The sequence below is a fragment of the Neodiprion fabricii genome, chromosome 5, assembly GCF_021155785.1.
Source record: "Neodiprion fabricii isolate iyNeoFabr1 chromosome 5, iyNeoFabr1.1, whole genome shotgun sequence".
Taxonomy (NCBI): domain Eukaryota; kingdom Metazoa; phylum Arthropoda; class Insecta; order Hymenoptera; family Diprionidae; genus Neodiprion; species Neodiprion fabricii.
In genome coordinates, this window is record NC_060243.1 from 21,123,224 (window position 1) to 21,145,715 (window position 22,492).

At 39.8% G+C, this 22,492-nt stretch overlaps 2 protein-coding genes across 3 annotated transcripts; one reads left to right on the forward strand and one right to left on the reverse strand.

The window, feature by feature from the left end:
* Positions 1-2,265: 2,265 nt before the first annotated feature.
* Positions 2,266-7,907, reverse strand: LOC124182455 (venom dipeptidyl peptidase 4-like). The gene is made up of 12 exons (XM_046569760.1): positions 7,418-7,907; positions 6,669-6,938; positions 5,646-5,720; positions 5,372-5,424; positions 5,015-5,211; positions 4,640-4,809; positions 4,267-4,367; positions 3,702-4,168; positions 3,346-3,637; positions 3,065-3,259; positions 2,793-2,953; positions 2,266-2,715 (listed from the first exon to the last, which is right to left on the reverse strand). The coding sequence occupies exons 1-12, from the start codon at positions 7,430-7,432 to the stop codon at positions 2,393-2,395; spliced, it is 2,319 nt and encodes a 772-aa protein (XP_046425716.1). The 5' UTR covers positions 7,433-7,907; the 3' UTR covers positions 2,266-2,392.
* Positions 7,908-9,833: 1,926 nt separating this feature from the next.
* Positions 9,834-13,920, forward strand: LOC124182608 (prolactin regulatory element-binding protein). 2 transcript variants are annotated; one of them, XM_046570102.1, is made up of 5 exons: positions 9,834-9,968; positions 10,114-10,657; positions 11,019-11,413; positions 12,233-12,927; positions 13,413-13,920. In XM_046570102.1, the coding sequence occupies exons 2-5, from the start codon at positions 10,520-10,522 to the stop codon at positions 13,496-13,498; spliced, it is 1,314 nt and encodes a 437-aa protein (XP_046426058.1). In that variant the 5' UTR covers positions 9,834-9,968; positions 10,114-10,519; the 3' UTR covers positions 13,499-13,920. The 2 variants fall into 2 exon arrangements, with proteins under 2 accessions (XP_046426058.1, XP_046426057.1); XM_046570101.1 differs by having other exon boundaries at positions 9,849-9,963.
* The last annotated feature ends 8,572 nt before the right edge of the window (positions 13,921-22,492 follow it).

Here is a 22,492-nt window from a genome sequence, read left to right on the forward strand (position 1 = left end):
TCGTGCCAAAAATAGTATTGACCATAATTTTCAAGCAAAGCTTAAAATGCTTGAATTATATTCTGAATGCGAAAGATGCCTTTGCGAATATTTTTGAACCAAAAAAGAGAAGATCTTTTTTCGAGACGAAGAACTTTGGCTCGCATGCTGACTTTTCAAAATCTTTAATAGTATGACTTTTGGGTCAGGACCTTCTCTATAATCATGTTTTCGTTTATTAATCATCAGCAAGATGATTAGATCGATAGAATCGTAGAATAGCTTGAATAACAGTAATACTGTTCTTGAAGGATTATAATTGGTTATCAGAAGATCGTAGAATTGATTATGGTGACCGGAATTGCGTATAGTAGTCCATAATCGGTTTCTCTGCTGCTTCCGCGTCACGAAACAAACCCATTAATTGCTGGGCAAACAGCTAGATAGGAAGTCAGCCATCCTGGCAACGGAAACGAGCATTTTCGTTATTTCTTAAACCCCAATAAATTGAAAAATGAATGAGGCGACGAATATCGTAAAATTTATATCGTGTCATCCCATGATTGTGGTTAAATGCTAATTCAACATGTAAATCCAGAAACCAGAGGACTTTTGAATAACGAGCGGAATTGATTTTCTAAAAATTCAGTTACGGCTATTTTTATTCACCAGTCGATATTTCAACTGGTTGATTTGTATTTTGCGTTAATCAGAGTGAGCCGAACTTTTGAATTTCTGCATGAAGAAGAAACGACCCAGACTATTTATCCCATAACTTGTTTTCGAGTTATTTTTACTCCCTAGATTGTTTTGGAGAAACAAAACAGGGTTGTCTTCTGATATCCACATCCCAATGCACTCAACCGTGCGGGTAGAAATTTGTTCAAGTCAGTCGGTAGTTTTATAGATTCAACTGTCAGCAGTGCAGGTTTCATTTTACTTACCAGCTCTGAAACTATTGTTCTGACTTTGAGATTGAGTCTCGAAATAAATCCATGCACCGGTTGATCTGCCTGGATAAATTTGAACTCGAAAGTAGAATAACTACCCTAAAAATTGACTCGATGTTGGTTACCGACATTTTTCTTATCAGTTTCAGACATAATTCTGTAGATGGCACTGGCTTACCAACGAGTTTAATGAGAATCGTAGGGTTGACTGTCTTTGACACTTTGGACCTTTGGACCTTTCAAGATTAAGGACAATGTGGTTAGCAGCATCGATAATCAATTCTTGTTTTTAAATTAGTTCCGTTTATTCCTGATTTGATATTAGTTAGTTCGAACATCATGATGTAACTAACGCTGTGTCTGTAATTGCAATTCTAGACGACCGTAAAATACAAAAATTAGTGGTCTCAAAATGTTTCGGTTGCTAATCGTAAAGAATTATTGTCAAGCATAAACAATCACCAAAAATTGACTGTCACTCAAGAACAATCCAGTTTCTATCTATAGAGCAAATCTTGATGAAATTATAAGGAACGAGTGCATTATTTTTCAAAAATGTGGACATAGGACACAACGTAAATTGCACAGTGTGAAATGAGTTTATCTCCGAAAGTCCGATACCAATAAAAACATCAAAAGTTCAATTCAACATGAATATGATGCAACTTTATAATAACTGTAACTGCAATAAAATACTGCATTATCGAATACAGATCTTCGAGGTCTAGACAATCTTCGAAGAAGAAGCCAAAACGATTCGTGTCTCTACAGGCACCGGGTACTTCCTATGAGTATCGCTTTCGTTCAACTGAGGAGGAAGACGAAGTCTCAGTTTTGCACCGTAGCCATTAACGATGACGTTGAAATCCATGATTATGAATTTTACTTGGTATCAATAATTCATTTGCTAAATCGACATGTCTTCTCAGCCTTGTTTTATGCCGATATATACGTACCGTTTTCAACCCCATCCTCGACGAATATGAACCAACAGTCACGTCGACTGTGATGCATATCTACCTAAATTTCTAACGTCATCTCAAGGAGGAAAATTATGAGAAAAAAGAAAACAAGCATCGGGGGTAGGTGGAAGAACGTTGGGTATAACCAATATTTTCACATCATCAGTGCAAGGTATAATAGGACAAGTTCAATTAGTTATTCACCGAGCTATGTCGACGGCTTCATGCTAATTCTGCTTTTACAGAGAACGGGAGGCAGATCGATTAAATTCATATTTTATCCAAACTCAGCTTCTTTCAGTTACAAAAAAAAAAAAAAAACAGAAGGAGTGAAACGTGAGAATAACAAAAATGAGAAAACCAGTAAAAGTAAATATATATATAGCATGGTGTAAAACCAATTTATTCTCAGGTATTCAGCAAAAATAATAACAAAAGATATTTTACACATCAATATATGACGCATTCTGTGCATCTCAACTTATATTTTCATATAATACATTACGTCGAGTAAATATCCTCGAGGTCGAAACAATCTCCCCAAAATTTATCCATGGTATGATAAAGATGAGGATAAACGCTGGTTAAACCATGGGCTTCGTCGGTGTAGGAGACTTGCTCAAATTGAATATCTGCAGCCGCCAAAACATGGGAAAGAGCCAAAGCCTGCTGATAGTGGACGTTATCATCGGCCGTCCCGTGGATCAGCATGTACTTCTTTCCTCGAATACCTTCAACCAGTCTCGTTGCGTCGCTGGCGTTGTAACCAGCAAGATTATCGTCCTCCGTTGGCAGTCCCATGTATCTCTCAGTGTATATCGAGTCTGAATCATTGAGAAATGGATGAAATGAATTAGGAAAGAAGGAGAGTGATTTTGCTCGTATTGCGAAGGACCGGTACCGTAATAGATCCATGACGACACTGGCGCCACGGCGATGGCACATTTGAAGACGGAGTCAGTATCGGTAGAGAGAGCCATGGTCGAAGTGAAACCGCCGTAGCTCCAGCCCCATATTGCAGTTCGATCCGCGTCAATCCATCCGTAAGTTTCCTGGAGTGCTCTTATATGATGGACAAACATTTTTAAGGTTTGGTACAGATTAAATGGATATTCGAGTCATCGGTGACAATAGCACCAACGATAGACAAGAAAGCGTGATATTTTATTTTACTTCGTAACGGCTATCTGGTCCTGAATTTCGACGGTTCCAAGATTCCTGTAGATCTCGTAAAGCATGTTGCTACCCTTGTAGGCACTTCCTCGACCATCGATCTCAGCGTGAATCACACTCCGGTTTGTCGCCATGTAGTTCCAAAAACCGTAAGAGCCGGACTCCGTTATTCTCGCACTGTTTGGACCTGCGTAGCTGTAATCAGGTGCGGATGAGATAAGACGAAAATCGTCTTTCCAGCATCACAAAAAGAAAAAGCAGTAACGCGAAAAAAGACTCACGTGTAGACAAGCATCGGATACTTTGTATCAGTATCGCTTTCATCGAGCTGGGGGGGAAGTCGAAGCCTGACCTTTGCATTGTAGCCATTTACGGTGACGTAGAAATCCTTGATGACCGGTTTGAGAACGAGGCTGATCTTTGCCCTCAGAGTCTCGTTTTCTTGCCAGGACAGCACTTGCTCATGACTCGAGTTGTATACTCTGACTGTGACTGGGTCCGGACCTGAGCACGTCACGACGTAGTGGGAGAAATCGCTCGAAAAGCTGGCCGCAGCGTAGAGACAGTTATTACCTGGAGGAATCAAACGGTGAATGAAAATATCCCATTTTTGATCTCGTTTCCTGTTTTCTCTCACCTTCCGGGGTCTCTATGGCGCAGGAAATACAGGTTGGTGAATCTGAGCCATCTAGAGGAACGACGTACAAGTTCCTCTGGCTTGGGGCGCCATCACCAGTTGCCAGAAAATAGACCCTCTCATTCAGGCTGTCGACCCCGATTAGAGAAGTCACGGCTTGGCTTCCGGGGCTGAGGTCAGTCTCATTCGAGAGAACGCCATTGTTCAAAGTAAATCTGGTCAGATGTGAGAAGGACCCGGCAGACGTTCCCGAGTCCTGGTTCGTCAGAAGGAGTACCGAACCCTCGTGATAAATCGGCGTCGGGACCTCGACCCAACCTTCGGATTCCTCGATTGTGAGTAGGTTCGATCCTTCGCCAGTTGAGGCGTTGTAAAGAACGAGCTGAGCCACGTTCTGGACTCGGTTTGTCCATGTTCCGACAACCAAGTCCTCCGTTAGCCAAGCCACTGTGAAGATGATGTGGTCCCTAGTAAGTGAAAGAGCAAATTTTTAACCATATAAAGATTCGACCGGTTATTAAGTGATTGTCAGAAATGGTCGTTGATCGCTCTTTTGCTTACTCACTCTCCCACAACATCTTCGGGCGCTGATAAGTCGATCCACGATGCTGAACTGTTGCTCAAGTCAATCAGATTCAAAGTGACTGTAGGGTTAGTCGTCCCAGCCTGAACAAACATAAAATAACATGTTTCGAAGTCATTTTTGAAATTTCCATAACAAGCTGGGAATGGCTCTCGTGTTCTGAATTTATTCCGCGTCTTCTAACAGCTCAGATAATTCAAAAGCAATCCTGTTCATGGCTTATACTCTCTATCACATCATCGAATTGTATATATACCGAAAAATGGTTCTGAAAGACGTGCTTCGGATGAAGAAACTATGATCTCTAAAAATGTCCCTAGGAATTCATTGCCACTAGTCAGACATCAATAGTCACCTTTGGATACTTCAGCGTGACTTTCTCAGGATACTGATATTGGAGGTCTCCAGGTTCACCGTAATAGAAGTACTCCGCTTCTAGGACATCCGTGTCGTTGAAGGATGCGATCACCAGCCGCTGACCATCCGGAGAAAACCAGAGGGCACTTCCGGCGCTTAGTACTTCCTCTGAAAGGTACGATTCGATTAGAAACTTAATTTTCAGCACCGATTTTCATGAAGATATTTCGCATCTGTGTGGTATTTGATGAATCGAAATGAATAAAGCCATCAACAAAAATTTTTGAAAGATCTCAAGTTCTATTGATTTTACTTTTTTCCCTTATTGTTTCGTTTGTTTTCACTTTTGTCTTCATCCATCCGTTTCACAAACCTTCGTAAACCCAATCGGGAACCCCGTTGTAAATAACATCTTCAATTCCATTGAACGTGAGCTGTCTCTCGGTAACATTGCCGTCAGAAATTTCTCTGTAGTAAACGTTGTTCTCCAGAACAAAGGCCAGTGAGTTGCCAACCGGTGACCACTTGGCAAGGGGTAGAGTTTCCCCGTCCGCTACCTCGACGTAATTTCTAGACGAAAAAAAGTACATTTTAACAGCGAGCATTAAGAATTTAGCAAAAAAAAAAATAAAAATTATTCTGTGTAACGGATAAAATTTGCCGCGGAAAAACGCCAGATTTTTTGTAACTTCAAAAAATAACAGCTATAATTAACTTCCTGTATACTTACTCGGTGGCAATTTCGTAAACGACGTATTTCCGAAACACCGAATGTCTGAATCCCTGCAGATAGTGGAAGAAACGAGAGAAGAATGAGAAAATACCACTCGATACTAAAATACTTGTTCTTTTATTTCGTTTCTTTGTTCTCACTGAATATTTTTCAGAAACTTTTATCACATGAGCTTCTCAAAAAGTTTTTAGTGATAAACAGATGTGAAAACAAACAACGAACTTAAAAATGGGTAGAACAGTGGAAGTGAAAAATGACACGTTTTACTTACCGAGACGGCCGAGTGACCGATAAGAACGTAGGCGCCGTCGGCAGACAAGGAATAAGTTGTAGCGTTCCAATCAGTCTGAGCCAGAGAATTTGGAAAAAAATGTTAATAATCAACAGTTCTTCCTGTAGTGCAGGTAAAAGTTGAAAACTAAAGTGTCGAATCATCTGCCGAAAACATTTATTTCATCGGTGCGGTTGTGAGATAAAATTATCTTAATAATAATAATGACAATGATAATTTTCTTCGCGATATTAAAATGAATGTAGAAAATAATAAGTATTAAATAATCGAATCTGTGGAGGAGAAAAAAAAAACGGAGTTCTTAATCATCGTTAGACTGTCATGATTATCAAATTTGTTTGACACGGTATGTCAAGTATGCGATATCAGAGACAATAAATTCACATCGCGCATTTTTATCAATATATCGTTGTAGGTATATGGTTGTATACGACTGTTAATCCTCGAGGCGTTGGTTCGTCGCTTCAAGTGAAATATTGTGTCGTGTACATTATTGATATACAGTTGTACAGGTATTAATAAAATCGTCGGCGCAAAACACCACTTCTTACAATACTAGTTTTCATTTCAAAATCTCTATACGTTTTTGCTTTACACGTTAAATAAAAATAAGTAAAATAAAGTAAATAAAAGGAAATTCGAAATTCACTATTTCTGAATTAGCAATACAGAAATATAAAACAGTAAAGAAGAGCAGAAAAAAATCTGGTAGCTGAAGTGAAATATACTGTAAACAAATTGAATTTGTATATGGATACAATCAACTGATTTTTAAATAGTCATCATTAAAACAAATCAAGTATCTGATTAGATTTTTTCCCTTTTCAGACCAAATGTAGAGCAAACCTTCGAAATCAGTTCATTGGTACGAAATTTTTTTTCTATTTAAACGTTTGGAGCGAGTTTAAATACAATTTTTCAGTGGATCTGATAAATCATTCTTCTCCGTGTTTGTTTTAAATTTGTTGAAAATTGACTAGGCTCCTTCTTTTTATTTCTCACCAGTACAGTAGCATTGAGAAAAGTGGACGTTGTAAAATCCTCGACGTTGTACGTGAGAACGTTGAGGGAGCCGCTCTCTCGGAACATAATCTCGTTTGCTGAAATCCAACTGCCGTTGAACGATGTTCCCGAGTAATATCCCGAGTAGATGTCTTCCAACGTAACAGGGACCAGGTCGTCATCCTCACGGATCTGTACCTTCACGGGTTCATCGGATGGACGTCCGGCTCCGAGGCCGGCCAAACCGGTCAGAAAAATTGCCAATAGGCACTGTCAAAAGCAATGAGAATAATCAACAACGAAAGAAATACGCATTTGAATCCAAATTGACTCGAGTTCAAGGTAAGGAAAGAAGAAGTAGAAACATCCGTTACGTAAACGCTGATAAACAAATACTATTCATTTGTTCGAGACTAACGGTAAATTGTTTTTGGATGAATAGCTGCTATACTGCTCTGGGCTGCAGAAAATCAGAAGAAATACAAGATTAATTATTCCTAATTAAGGGAAACTATTATTAATAATATTTGTTTTCACATTGCATAATATAAATTGGTGTTGTTAAATTACTACCATTGTTATTTACTTCAAGCTACTTTAACATAGAAAAAAAATAAGTCTGGGTAAGACTTAAACAGGAAATTCATTTTTGTTTCAATGATGTGTGAAAATTTTCGTGTCGCAATAAATGCAGCTATCGAATTCTATGATATTTTTCAACTTGACACGGTGACGATGAAGATACTTGCCATTCTCAGCGACATCCTAGGTGAAAATAAAGCTGCAGTTACGTAGAGGTGACGTTGAGGATGAGAGAATCAAAAAATGAAAAAGAAAAGTTGATCGATCGACTCTCTGAGATCCGGTTGAAATTTTGGCGAGATGTTATAACGTAGAGATGCGTCACTGGAACATGCACACCGAGTAAAAGAGTAAACTAAAGTCTTTTATCCTTCTTTCTCCTGTCTTTGTTCCTTTCGTTTTTTCGTTCAGCACCGCGCGTTGAGAAAATTGATAATTTCCACGACGTCCGCAATTCCGCAGGCCGTCGGGACGCTCGCACTACCAGCTGTAATAAACCAGATATTTCCGCGATATCGACACTCTGCTATTTTATAGCGATGCTCGCGACAAGACTGATATCTATTCTATCACTTCACACTCCGGTGGTAGATATTGTCAAACTGACTTCACCAAACGTGCGGAACTGGTTTATGCTATTGGTCAGCTAGTACTTGAGATATGCTCAAGTCTCTACGATGAGTACGACGAGTCCAAAACCACTACCTTTGGTCATTCCTTATTTCTTTGACAAAGATTTCGAGAGCCGGTCAGTGGAACCCATGTCTCGATATTATTATGATGAGATAAGAAGATATTGACTACACGTATTTGAAAACTTCCCATCATTCTGTACGCTCGTGTAATTGATTCCACATACGAAGTTCTCTTAGTCAACGGGGTCATTGGTCTTCCCGCGATATCTTGGTAATTTTGAAAATAATTAATGCTTTTTTTTGAATTTCAATATGTCGGATCATTTGATCGATCGTTTGAAATATCCGGACTAATTTAAAAACAAAATATCCATAAGAGCGTTTGAAGAGGTGGTTCTGTTCAAAGATAACTAGCTCCATGGGGACTTTCGGCTCTGGGATTTCTTATGCTTTTATGTAAACGTATTTCCGAAAAAGGGAAGCGGTGCAATTTCCTGACGATTCAATCTGTAAATTGCATGGTTCACGCTGCTAAATTGGTGTAATCCCTAGCCAAATTCCTATTATAATCCAAGGGAGCAAAAGTGGGAGTTAGAGAAGGAGGAGCAACAGGAGTAAGAGAATACATGTCGTGTAGAATCGATTTTACACCTGTACCAGAATGAATTGGACAACCGGCTCAATTAGTTGTTCGCTGAACTATGCGACCGCCGTGTCGCGCTCTCGGGTGTTTGGTTATACATACATGTGTTATCTGCTAAGTGCACGCAGATATGCCACTGTAGAAATTGGGAGCTCGATCCAAACAATATGAAAGCCAAAAGTCATGTACCGGTGTACCGGAAATTGACTATCTCAACAGGACTTCGAGAACCACGACCTTTCTCAGGCAATCAGGTACATTTATGCCAAGTGGAATGATTTTGAGTCGTATAATTATGTGTCGAATGATATTATGTGGCATAATTTGGTGTAGAATAATTTTCAGTGGGGCAGTTTTGTCAGGAATAATTGTTTTACACATAATTGTACTCCACAAATTGATATCACCCGAAAATTATTCGCCACAAAATTACTCTACACATAATTGTACCACACAAAATTATGCCACACAAAATCAAACCGCTTAAAATTATATTCGACAAAATTATACATACAAATTATATCCCACAAAATTGTACCTTACAAAATTTTTTCAAACAAAATTATATGACATATAATTATAAACTGAGTCGAGAAAATCTACGCTTGGGTTTCAACGGTTTCTCTACTCTAATTATTGAACGCGGGTATATTCAAACGACGGAAGTGTTTGAATAACACTATTTTGCAACGACAAGTGTGACCAGAGCCTAAGAGTCACATGTGTAAATCACATATCGGCAAATTCCACGCAAGTCCCAAATGCAATCCACACATATTACAATTCAATCTGATTTGTATGTATACCAATGATCCATACATACGTTCAATTCACGTACGGTCCAAACATTATTGACGAATTCGATTATTATCATTAATTTTCATTAATTCGGCAGTTATGAACTTGTGCTCACCATCTGGCGAACCGAGTAACTCAGAAGGTAACTCAACCCGAATCAGGCTCAGTTTGATAACCATCCGACGTTCTGCAGTACCTTCCTAACTCTGCCGTCAGAACTACCCAGAGGGCACTAGCGAGCGACAAATTTGGGTCTCTATGCACGGCAGAATTGATTATTCGCATTGGCGTAAAGCACTAAAATATCTTAAAACTGGAACGCCAACTGTCGCGGTGGGGCGCGCGCAGAAAGAAATAGCTTGGCGGGGTATATCTGTCTCCTTCGCACTGCGTACAGTCAGTTAATAATATTCTACTCGCCATTTACGCGCTGCAGCCTGATACGCTGCAACCTGTCATGCCGCTCAAAATATTTTCACCCGATTGTACAGAAAGGGACAAAGCTACTCCACTGAGCTATCCTTCTCTGTGTGCGAAATAATACATTTCAGTGGCGTGAAGTATGTCGAATACCTACGTGAACACGTGGAACGTGGCGTTGCGGGGCCAGTGCCTAAATGAGGAATAAATCAGCAGGGTACGGTAGGCACAAGACGGGAAATACGGCGACAGGAGAAGTTGTACGGCCTTCGGTGTTGCAGAAGATCGTAGTTTCTTAACCTAATTCGCATTATTGACACGCTGTCACGGTGATAGCCGGGTTAATTATATGGTGTCAACCTTGCAGATATAACGACTGGAGTCGATAAATGAAAACTAGTATATTGACGCCGTATTATTGTGCCAGTCGAAATGAATAAATCAACGAATAATTAATTATCGGAGAGGAAATATAACGATACTAGTCTAGCAAAATGTGGACAATCAACCCGACGTCATCGATCGACCGCTTTCGAGTCTAAGGAAAACAGCCACGATTCTAACCCCACCAAGATAGAAAACAAAGAACCAAAAAAAAATAAATAATAAAAATAACAAAAGCAACTAAAATAACAATAATAATAAAAATAGTTCATAGTACAAAAATTCGATATAAAACGAGAAAGAGGGAAAAAAAAAACAATAATTAACAAAACTATTCCTGTAGTGTAACATCTGGCAAATCAGGCAATCAACCAAGATAAAAACGAGCAATGCCTTCGAGACGATCTAAGGGTGGGCTTTTAGCCAGAGTCAACTTCCCGCTGTACACGCTCCAAATGCTGACTAGTCGTCATGTCTTGGTTGGCGGCGGTGGTGGTTCCTCAAAAACTGGCGTCGCTAATGGGTTTGTGAGTATGATGACTGAGAGCGATAATAACTTCATGAATAGACAAAAGCAAGTCCAACACAAACTAAACTTCATGATTGAATTTATCTGCAAAACTATAGCTCAGTAGAATAACAACAAGCAATTCAAGCTTGCTTTGCTACTGATATATCCAATGACAGCTTGGAGAGAAAGCAAAGAAAACTGATATTCAACATATGTTTTCTCATTCTGCCTAGTTTATCGATGGCTTGAATGAGTGGAAAAATCTAAACGATGCTGAATTGAAATTCTGTCGCTGCAGCTTCGCTAACACAAATACCTAACAAGCGACATAAATCCTCTAACCAAAGCTTCAATTACTTTTCTTTGTTATTTTATAGGAAATATTCGAGCTTTTCCATGACGGAGTTCAGTTTGTGGCGGAGGAGGTGACGAGACATGAAACAGGACCCAGTGTGGTGATGAACTGTGCATCTCACAATGATGGGAAGAGGACTGTGGTTGTGGCTGGACAGGAGAGCCACTGCCAGTTATACAACGTCAACATGAAGATAATTAATCTTGAGAACGGAGAAGTCGCTAAGGGAAGTGTAACCGGAACGGGCACAGCAGGACTCCGGCAGCGCAGAAGAAGCGAGAGGGATGATGCAGAGAGGGAAAAAGAAAAGCTGAAACAGGAGAGAGTCGAGGAAGTTGTCGACAGCAATTCTAACATCAGGCACAAAAAACTGCAGCTTGTCATCAAACCAGCTGACAGCATTCAGACTGATTTTAGGTAAGGTTTTGGAGCAAGGAACCTGCAAGTGGGAGATGTTCATACAGTATAGAGAGAAATAACTGCTGATTGCCACATATCAAAATCATTCTCAAATCTGAGTGGCGCTGGACTCTACTCGAAATTCATTAAATCATGTCATCGAAGTCTTGATTCACCATGGAACTAATCACTGTTGCAATCTGGCTTACATAGAATATTCTATCGTCTTATAATCTCCTGTAATATATGTACTTTTTTTTATCTTTGTATACTCAATGTAATTTTTGTAATATTCTTTTAAACCCCTGAGCAATCTTGATAATTCTTTCACTTTTATATATTACATTTATAATTTTAACACCTCGTAAACTATTTGTGATCTCTGTAATCTGATTGTAATTCTTGTAATATTTCGTTCATTACTATTATTTTTGTGATTAGTGTAATCAATTTTTTTACCTTTGTCACCTCTGTGATCTGTTTTCAATATTTGCAACCTTTTGGCCCTTGCGATTTTACTTCAATTTTTGTTTGTAGAATGTATAACCCTGTATTCATTTCTACAATTTTTTGTAATCCTTGTAATTTTTTTTTTCCATCTCTATTACCTTGTAGCCTCTTTTAACTGGTCTATAGTCTGTGAAATTGTAACCTATATCAATTTGTAATCTTTGTAATCTCTGTAATGCTATTACCATCCTTGTAATCGATTTATAATTTGTACGTTTTTGTAAAGGTATACATTTTCCTTCACCCCAAAACCTTAAAGACTTGCCGATCACAATATAATAGCTATGGATATAGAGCTGTACTAATCAAACCGTTAAACTTTCTCAGTAAAATCGAGCCGTTGCAGCGAATAGTGCGAGTGAGTCCAACAGGAAAGTACATGGCGACCGGAGGAACAGACGGCTGTGTTCGTCTGTGGAAGTTTCCACACATGACGAAGGTGCACGAGATGATTGGGCACACTAAGGAGATAGATGATATGGACTTCAGCCCAGGAGGCGAGAGCTTGGCGACCATAGCCAAGGATGGAAAGGGGTTCATCTGGGACGTAGCTTCCGGAGAGAAACGGAAAGAGCTGTGTTGGGCGGTTCCGGAAGGCACGAAGTATATGTACAAGCGGTGCCGGTTCCGCCTCGTGGAGGAGGACAAGGCGAGGACGCAATTGTTCATCCTCTCAAACTCCACGTCTAGCAAGAACCTTAGTTTTCTTCAACTCTGGGACGCCGATGGCGGCGTTGTGCTCAAGTCTGCGCCCTACAAGGAGACCCTGTCAGCTCTGGCCGTCTCCGATAACGGCAGGTTTGTGGCTGTCGGCACAATGTTCTCCGGCAACGTTGATATCTTCATCGCCTTCAGCCTCCAGCGTGTTCTGCATGTTCCCGGCGCCCACAGCATGTTCATCACCGGCCTTGAATTCCTACCAACAAAACTCGACGGCCCTGCTATCACCAGCAACACTGAGGCGGCCGTCGTCAGCATCTCTGTCGACAACAGGATATGTGTTCACAGCATTCCATTCAGACGTGAGTGACACCGACACGCTTATATTTGACTTGAAAGTTTTATCCTTGGTTGTAAAAATCACTCCGAGAAAGCTCCGAGCTCTTAAAGACTCGACAAAAAAAATTAACCTAGTTTCAAAGATCAATGAGATACTTCTGTGAAAGTTCGTTCTTTGCAACATTATTTGTAAACGAGAATTTTCTGAATATTCCTGGATAATATCACAGGATATTTTTGAACCAGAAGCGTCAGAGATATGTTTGATTTTCAGGGATGTTCGGCAAATTCGGTGCTGAGTTTGCTCTGAGATACATAAAAAAAAAGTTTCATATTGCTGTAAATTTAGACTGTTCAAAGTCGTTATCGTGAAACATGTGAAATGTTATTTTGTCTGAAATGCTAAAACTTTAACGTTTTGAACACGGATCTTGAGACGAAGATAGTCTGTATAAATCATAGGAGCAAATGATGAGATAATTGACTTTTTTCGTTCTCGTTCTTACAGACACGCTGCCGTTCTGGATCGTGATTGTTCTGATCGTCTTGAGCATATTTGGAGCTTTCGTAGTCTGCAGCTATCTCGGTATATGACCCATGCACCAAGAAGCGAAGATAATGAATGACGTAGCAAGACATGTTGAGTGATTGAAAATTATCGCCAATAGGATAAGAAAAGACAAAATGGGATATGAACTCTGAGAGTTTTAAATGCTCTTTATTTATTCATATAGGTTACGCTGTTATGAAATATTTTTTTGTATATAAGATAGATGATTAATTTGACGCCGCTATTTACTGTCGGGTTTAAGTACGACAATAAATAAATCCTGGAAATCAACAAGATCACTTTACTGAACAACATTTGGCTTCGAAACTTTCAGTCATTTTATCTGTTTCTGATATACGACTCGTATTCCGTTTGATATGTATATCAACCGGGGCATATTTTTTACCGTTAATTATGACTTTAAATAAAATTTAAGTAAGTCTTGTCCATTTCGGTGAATGAGTTATAACTATTATAGTATAATAACATCCATAGTATGTTCAGAGAATGGTCGACCGATAAGCTACTGTAAATAAATGAATGGGCAATTATTGTTAGTACAACGATGATTCCTTGTTTCTTCCGAACAATCCATTGAAATCTTAACTTGGTGCAGAATTCGAAATACTCTGAATCTCAGACGCGAGCCACGTTGTGTATTTGCGATGACGATTAAGCAAGGGAGGTTCTTTCGCGGAAAAATGTATGAGCACAGCATTGAAAGCAAAGAGAGAAAAATCTGGTACCGTTGATAATTAAGACAATGCATATATCAAAATCGACTGTAAAAAACATTGATTCAAATTCTTGAGGGGTTAGACATCCTTTGAAGCGCTATTTTTCAAAGTTGATTCGGGATGCGATAAATGAAGACTATGTATTTAGAATATGTTTTTTCTTTTACTCTTCATTTTCATTTTATTGACTTTGATTCGAAAAAAAACAAATATTTTGTGTTCACGGACACCAACGTTATTGCCCTAAACCTTGGACCGTATTCTTCCGTCAGTCATTACTCAGACGCCGGGATTCTGCATCAAAAATCCGAAGGGTCTTACGATAAAGAAGGTAGTGTTTTCGATGTGTTCCAGCCAAATTTGAAAATAACATAAACTAGATGATTGTGCGTTTTATTTCACTTTACTTATCGACAAAAGGGACTTGTGGGTCTCAATTAATGCCAAATTTAATTGGTATTTGCGATACTATGAGTTTCGAGTACTGTGCATATCTTTACACTTTTGGCTGTCATTTGGTCAATTTTAAGAATTTTTTAACGAACAACCAATCAAGATACATGGATATCAAGGCTCACAGCCCCGAGTTATTTTTCGTAATAGTTCACTGGAACTGGATGGTTTTGTGGGTATTAGCAGTTTCGTGTACTATCAACCAAGTAACTGACCATGCCGATAAAAGAACTTTTTCATAAGCAAGAATTATATCGTGCAAAACATTGGTGACGTACCGTCCTCGTTGCGAAATTTAAAAGTAGAGAAAATGTCGCATGAAAAATATGTACGCTATAATTATACAACGGACAAATAAATATCAATCAAATACATGAACGTGTATCGATTATATTTACCTAAATACATTAAATCTTTTATTAGCAAAAGCAGCATCTCTAAGATACTCAATTTATTTTTTCAAAGTTTTCTACAAAGTCAATTTTGAATTGCGAGTAAAAAAATGAATAATGAGAATAAATCTGTAACGGGGTTCGTTGCAAACTAAGTGGCATGAAGAGTCTTGTAAATTTATTTTAAATTTTGGTGAAGTGTCAACATGGTCTTTCAGTAATGCAACTTTTTGAGAATATAATGAAAAATGGCTAACAAAATTTACATCACCTTCTGCGTAACATTGACGTACTCATCAATCCATATTTTTCTTCTCAATTGTTCAAATGCTAAATATTGATTATTGTCAACTCATGGTTCTTCGAAGTGATAAAAAAGGTGTGTGAACATTTCTTTTTCTCACAGGGCAAGATTTGAAATGTTCAAAACTACATAAATAACATTATTAAAAATTCGAAGGCTATTTTTCGGTAACTGATTTTCACGGGGAATAATCTGTCGGCTCAAATCATGAAATCCTGTCTCCTGAGTAAGGTTAACCCCGTTGAATTCTCGGTGAAATTTTTGAATATTTTGAACGATGCTGAAACCAATTCCTTGATGCTTTGTATCGACGTGATTTTGCAAAAAGAATCGATTACGCGCAGTCCAAATACGCTGCGAGACTCGTATCAAGAGTAACAGCGAGAAAACGAGAGAATTCGTTCGTAATTTCTATGTTGTTGGTCCCACCCTCTTTTTCAGGCGTTTTCTGAGTTCTCAATGATTAAATTAGTCAGGCGTCATAGTCATACGAATCACATCTGAAACCAGTAGTTTTTCGGTCGAAGAATGCCAAAAAAGTAAGGCTAACCCCTTTGTATTTTTGGCGAAAATTTTCGCCATTCTCAAAAGTGCTCGAATAAAATCTTTGGCGCACTATACCGACGTACTTTTGCGAGAGAAATCGATTGAGCGCAGTCCCAATACGCAGCGATCAACGGATCAGAAGTTACAGCCTGAAAACGAGTTCCTGTGTTTACGATATTTTTCAGGTGGTGCTCTTTCCATCGTTGTTTCTCTGCTGTTGGTCCTACGCACTTTTTGCTGCATTTTCTGAGTTCCTCGTGGTCCGATAAGTCAGAAAAGTGTCATACAAATCGAATCTGAGACCAAAAATTTTTTGCCCAAAAAATAAGTAAGGCTAACCCCTTTGTATTTTTGGCGAAAATTTTCGCCATTCTCAAAAGTGCTCGAATAAAATCTTTGGCGCACTATATCGACGTACTTTTGCGAGAGAAATCGATTGAGCGCAGTCCCAATACGCAGCGATCAACGGATCAGAAGTTACAGCCTGAAAACGAGTTCCTGTGTTTACGATATTTTTCAGGTGGTGCTCATTTCATCGTTGTCTCTCTGCTGTTGGTCCCACGCACTTTTTGCTGAGTTTTCTGAGTTCCTGGTGGTCCAATTAGTCAGAAAAGTGTCATGCAAATCGAATCTGAGACCAAGAATTTTTTGCCCAAAAAATAAGTAAGGCTAACCCCTTTGTATTTTGGGCGAAAATTTTCGCCATTCTCAAAAGTGCTCGAATAAAATCTTTGGCGCACTATATCGACGTACTTTTGCGAAAGAAATCGATTGAGCGCAGTCCCAATACGCAGCGATCAACGGATCAGAAGTTACAGCCTGAAAACGAGTTCCTGTGTTTACGATATTTTTCAGGTGGTGCTCTTTCCATCGTTGTTTCTCTGCTGTTGGTCCTACGCACTTTTTGCTGCATTTTCTGAGTTCCTCGTGGTCCGATAAGTCAGAAAAATGTCATACAAATCGAATCTGAGACCAAAAATTTTTTGCCCAAAAAATAAGTAAGGCTAACCCCTTTGTATTTTTGGCGAAAATTTTCGCCATTCTCAAAAGTGCTCGAATAAAATCTTTGGCGCACTATATCGACGTACTTTTGCGAGAGAAATCGATTGAGCGCAGTCCCAATACGCAGCGATCAACGGATCAGAAGTTACAGCCTGAAAACGAGTTCCTGTGTTTTCGATATTTTTCAGGTGGTGCTCTTTCCATCGTTGTTTCTCTGCTGTTGGTCCAACGCACTTTCTGCTGCATTTTCTGAGTTCCCCGTGGTCCGATAGGTCAGCAAAGTGTCAAACAAATCGAATCTAAGACCAAAAATTTTTTGCCCAAAAAATAAGTAAGGCTAACCCCTTTGTATTTTTGGCGAAAATTTTCGCCATTCTCAAAAGTGCTCGAATAAAATCTTTGGCGCACTATATCGACGTACTTTTGCGAAAGAAATCGATTGAGCGCAGTCCCAATACGCAGCGATCAACGGATCAGAAGTTACAGCCTGAAAACGAGTTCCTGTGTTTACGATATTTTTCAGGTGGTGCTCATTTCATCGTTGTCTCTCTGCTGTTGGTCCCACGCACTTTTTGCTGAGTTTTCTGAGTTCCTGGTGGTCCAATTAGTCAGAAAAGTGTCATACAAATCGAATCTGAGACCAAAAATTTTTTGCCCAAAAAATAAGCAAGGCTAACCCCTTTGTATTTATGGCGAAAATTTTCGACATTCTCAAAAGTGCTCGAATAGAATCTTTGGCGCACTATATCGACGTACTTTTGCGAGAGAAATCGATTGAGCGCAGTCCCAATACGCAGCGATCAACGGATCAGAAGTTACAGCCTGAAAACGAGTTCCTGTGTTTTCGATATTTTTCAGGTGGTGCTCTAGCCATCGTTGTTTCTCTGCTGTTGGTCCTACGCACTTTTTGCTGCATTTTCTGAGTTCCCCGTGGTCCGATAGGTCAGCAAAGTGTCATACAAATCGAATCTAAGACCAAAAATTTTTTGCCCAAAAAATAAGTAAGGCTAACCCCTTTGTATTTTTGGCAAAAATTTTCGCCATTCTCAAAAGTGCTCGAATAAAATCTTTGGCGCACTATATCGACGTACTTTTGCGAAAGAAATCGATTGAGCGCAGTCCCAATACGCAGCGATCAACGGATCAGAAGTTACAGCCTGAAAACGAGTTCCTGTGTTTTCGATATTTTTCAGGTGGTGCTCTTTCCATCGTTGTTTCTCTGCTGTTGGTCCCACGCACTATTTGCTGCATTTTCTGAGTTCCTCGTGGTCCGATAAGTCAGAAAGGTGTCATACAAATCGAATCTGAGACCAAAAATTTTTTGCCCAAAAAATAAGTAAGGCTAACAACCCCTTTGTATTTTTGGCGAAAATTTTCGCCATTCTCAAAAGTGCTGAAATGAATTCTTTGGCGCACTATATCGACGTACTTTTGCGAGAGAAATCGATTGAGCGCAGTCCCAATACGCAGCGATCAACGGAACAGAAGTTACAGCCTGAAAACGAGTTCCTGTGTTTTCGATATTTTTCAGGTGGTGCTCTTTCCATCGTTGTTTTTCTGCTGTTGGTCCTACGCACTTCTTGCTGCATTTTCTGAGTTCCTCGTGGTCCGATGAGTCAGAAAAGTGTCATACAAATCGAATCTGAGACCAAGAATTTTTTGCCCAAAAAATAAGTGAGGCTAACCCCTTTGTATTTTTTGCGAAAATTTTCGACATTCTCAAAAGTGCTCGAATAAAATCTTTGGCGCACTATATCAACGTACTTTTGCGAGAAAAATCGATTGAGCGCAGTCCCAATACGCAGCGATCAACGGATCAGAAGTTACAGCCTGAAAACGAGTTCCTGTGTTTTCGATATTTTTCAGGTGGTGCTCTTTCCATCGTTGTTTCTCTGCTGTTGGTCCCACGCACTATTTGCTGCATTTTCTGAGTTCCTCGTGGTCCGATAAGTCAGAAAGGTGTCATACAAATCGAATCTGAGACCAAAAATTTTTTGCCCAAAAAATAAGTAAGGCTAACAACCCCTTTGTATTTTTGGCGAAAATTTTCGCCATTCTCAAAAGTGCTGAAATGAATTCTTTGGCGCACAATATCGACGTACTTTTGCGAGAGAAATCGATTGAGCGCAGTCCCAATACGCAGCGATCAACGGAACAGAAGTTACAGCCTGAAAACGAGTTCCTGTGTTTTCGATATTTTTCAGGTGGTGCTCTTTCCATCGTTGTTTCTCTGCTGTTGGTCCTACGCACTTTTTGCTGCATTTTCTGAGTTCCTCGTGGTCCGATGAGTCAGAAAAGTGTCATACAAATCGAATCTGAGACCAAAAATTTTTTGCCCAAAAAATAAGTAAGGCTAACCCCTTTGAATTTTTGGCGAAAATTTTCGCCATTCTCAAAAGTGCTCGAGTAAAATCTTTGGCGCACTATATCGACGTACTTTTGCGAGAGAAATCGATTGAGCGCAGTCCCAATACGCAGCGATCAACGGATCAGAAGTTACAGCCTGAAAACGAGTTCCTGTGTTTTCGATATTTTTCAGGTGGTGCTCTTTCCATCGTTGTTTCTCTGCTGTTGGTCCTACGCACTTTTTGCTGCATTTTCTGAGTTCCTCGTGGTCCAATTAGTCAGAGACGGGTCATACAAATCGAATCTGAGACCAAAAATTTTTTGCCCAAAAAATAAGCAAGGCTAACCCCTTTGTATTTTTGGCGAAAATTTTGGCCATTCTCGAAAGTGCTTAAATGAATTCTTTGGCGCACTATACCGACGTACTTTTGCGAGAGAAATCGATTGAGCGCAGTCCCAATACGCAGCGATCAACGGATCAGAAGTTACAGCCTGAAAACGAGTTCCTGTGTTTTCGATATTTTTCAGGTGGTGCTCTTTCCATCGTTGTTTCTCTGCTGTTGGTCCCACGCACTATTTGCTGCATTTTCTGAGTTCCTCGTGGTCCGATAAGTCAGAAAGGTGTCATACAAATCGAATCTGAGACCAAAAATTTTTTGCCCGAAAAATAAGCAAGGCTAACCCCTTTGTATTTTTGGCGAAAATTTTGGCCATTCTCGAAAGTGCTTAAATGAATTCTTTGGCGCACTATACCGACGTACTTTTGCGAGAGAAATCGATTGAGCGCAGTCCCAATACGCAGCGATCAACGAAACAGAAGTTACAGCCTGAAAACGAGTTCCTGTGTTTTCGATATTTTTCAGGTGGTGCTCTTTCCATCGTTGTTTCTCTGCTGTTGGTCCAACGCACTTTTTGCTGCATTTTCTGAGTTCTCCGTGGTCCGATAGGTCAGCAAAGTGTCATACAAATCGAATCTAAGACCAAAAATTTTTTGCCCAAAAAATAAGTAAGGCTAACCCCTTTGTATTTTTGGCGAAAATTTTCGCCATTCTCAAAAGTGCTCGAATAAAATCTTTGGCGCACTATATCGACGTACTTTTGCGAGAGAAATCGATTGAGCGCAGTCCCAATACGCAGCGATCAACGGATCAGAAGTTACAGCCTGAAAACGAGTTCCTGTGTTTTCGATATTTTTCAGGTGGTGCTCTTTCCATCGTTGTTTCTCTGCTGTTGGTCCCACGCACTATTTGCTGCATTTTCTGAGTTCCTCGTGGTCCGATAAGTCAGAAAGGTGTCATACAAATCGAATCTGAGACCAAAAATTTTTTGCCCAAAAAATAAGTAAGGCTAACAACCCCTTTGTATTTTTGGCGAAAATTTTCGCCATTCTCAAAAGTGCTCGAATAAAATCTTTGGCGCACTATATCGACGTACTTTTGCGAGAGAAATCGATTGAGCGCAGTCCCAATACGCAGCGATCAACGGATCAGAAGTTACAGCCTGAAAACGAGTTCCTGTGTTTTCGATATTTTTCAGGTGGTGCTCTTTCCATCGTTGTTTCTCTGCTGTTGGTCCTACGCACTTTTTGCTGCATTTTCTGAGTTCCTCGTGGTCCGATGAGTCAGAAAAGTGTCATACAAATCGAATCTGAGACCAAAAATTTTTTGCCCAAAAAATAAGTAAGGCTAACCCCTTTGAATTTTTGGCGAAAATTTTCGCCATTCTCAAAAGTGCTCGAATAAAATCTTTGGCGCACTATATCGACGTACTTTTGCGAGAGAAATCGATTGAGCGCAGTCCCAATACGCAGCGATCAACGGATCAGAAGTTACAGCCTGAAAACGAGTTCCTGTGTTTTCGATATTTTTCAGGTGGTGCTCTTTCCATCGTTGTTTCTCTGCTGTTGGTCCCACGCACTATTTGCTGCATTTTCTGAGTTCCTCGTGGTCCGATAAGTCAGAAAGGTGTCATACAAATCGAATCTGAGACCAAAAATTTTTTGCCCGAAAAATAAGCAAGGCTAACCCCTTTGTATTTTTGGCGAAAATTTTGGCCATTCTCGAAAGTGCTTAAATGAATTCTTTGGCGCACTATACCGACGTACTTTTGCGAGAGAAATCGATTGAGCGCAGTCCCAATACGCAGCGATCAACGAAACAGAAGTTACAGCCTGAAAACGAGTTCCTGTGTTTTCGATATTTTTCAGGTGGTGCTCTTTCCATCGTTGTTTCTCTGCTGTTGGTCCAACGCACTTTTTGCTGCATTTTCTGAGTTCCCCGTGGTCCGATAGGTCAGCAAAGTGTCATACAAATCGAATCTAAGACCAAAAATTTTTTGCCCAAAAAATAAGTAAGGCTAACCCCTTTGTATTTTTGGCGAAAATTTTCGCCATTCTCAAAAGTGCTCGAATAAAATCTTTGGCGCACTATATCGACGTACTTTTGCGAGAGAAATCGATTGAGCGCAGTCCCAATACGCAGCGATCAACGGATCAGAAGTTACAGCCTGAAAACGAGTTCCTGTGTTTTCGATATTTTTCAGGTGGTGCTCTTTCCATCGTTGTTTCTCTGCTGTTGGTCCCACGCACTATTTGCTGCATTTTCTGAGTTCCTCGTGGTCCGATAAGTCAGAAAGGTGTCATACAAATCGAATCTGAGACCAAAAATTTTTTGCCCAAAAAATAAGTAAGGCTAACAACCCCTTTGTATTTTTGGCGAAAATTTTCGCCATTCTCAAAAGTGCTGAAATGAATTCTTTGGCGCACTATATCGACGTACTTTTGCGAGAGAAATCGATTGAGCGCAGTCCCAATACGCAGCGATCAACGGAACAGAAGTTACAGCCTGAAAACGAGTTCCTGTGTTTTCGATATTTTTCAGGTGGTGCTCTTTCCATCGTTGTTTCTCTGCTGTTGGTCCTACGCACTTTTTGCTGCATTTTCTGAGTTCCTCGTGGTCCGATGAGTCAGAAAAGTGTCATACAAATCGAATCTGAGACCAAAAATTTTTTGCCCAAAAAATAAGTAAGGCTAACCCCTTTGAATTTTTGGCGAAATTTTTCGCCATTCTCAAAAGTGCTCGAATAAAATCTTTGGCGCACTATATCGACGTACTTTTGCGAGAGAAATCGATTGAGCGCAGTCCCAATACGCAGCGATCAACGGATCAGAAGTTACAGCCTGAAAACGAGTTCCTGTGTTTTCGATATTTTTCAGGTGGTGCTCTTTCCATCGTTGTTTCTCTGCTGTTGGTCCTACGC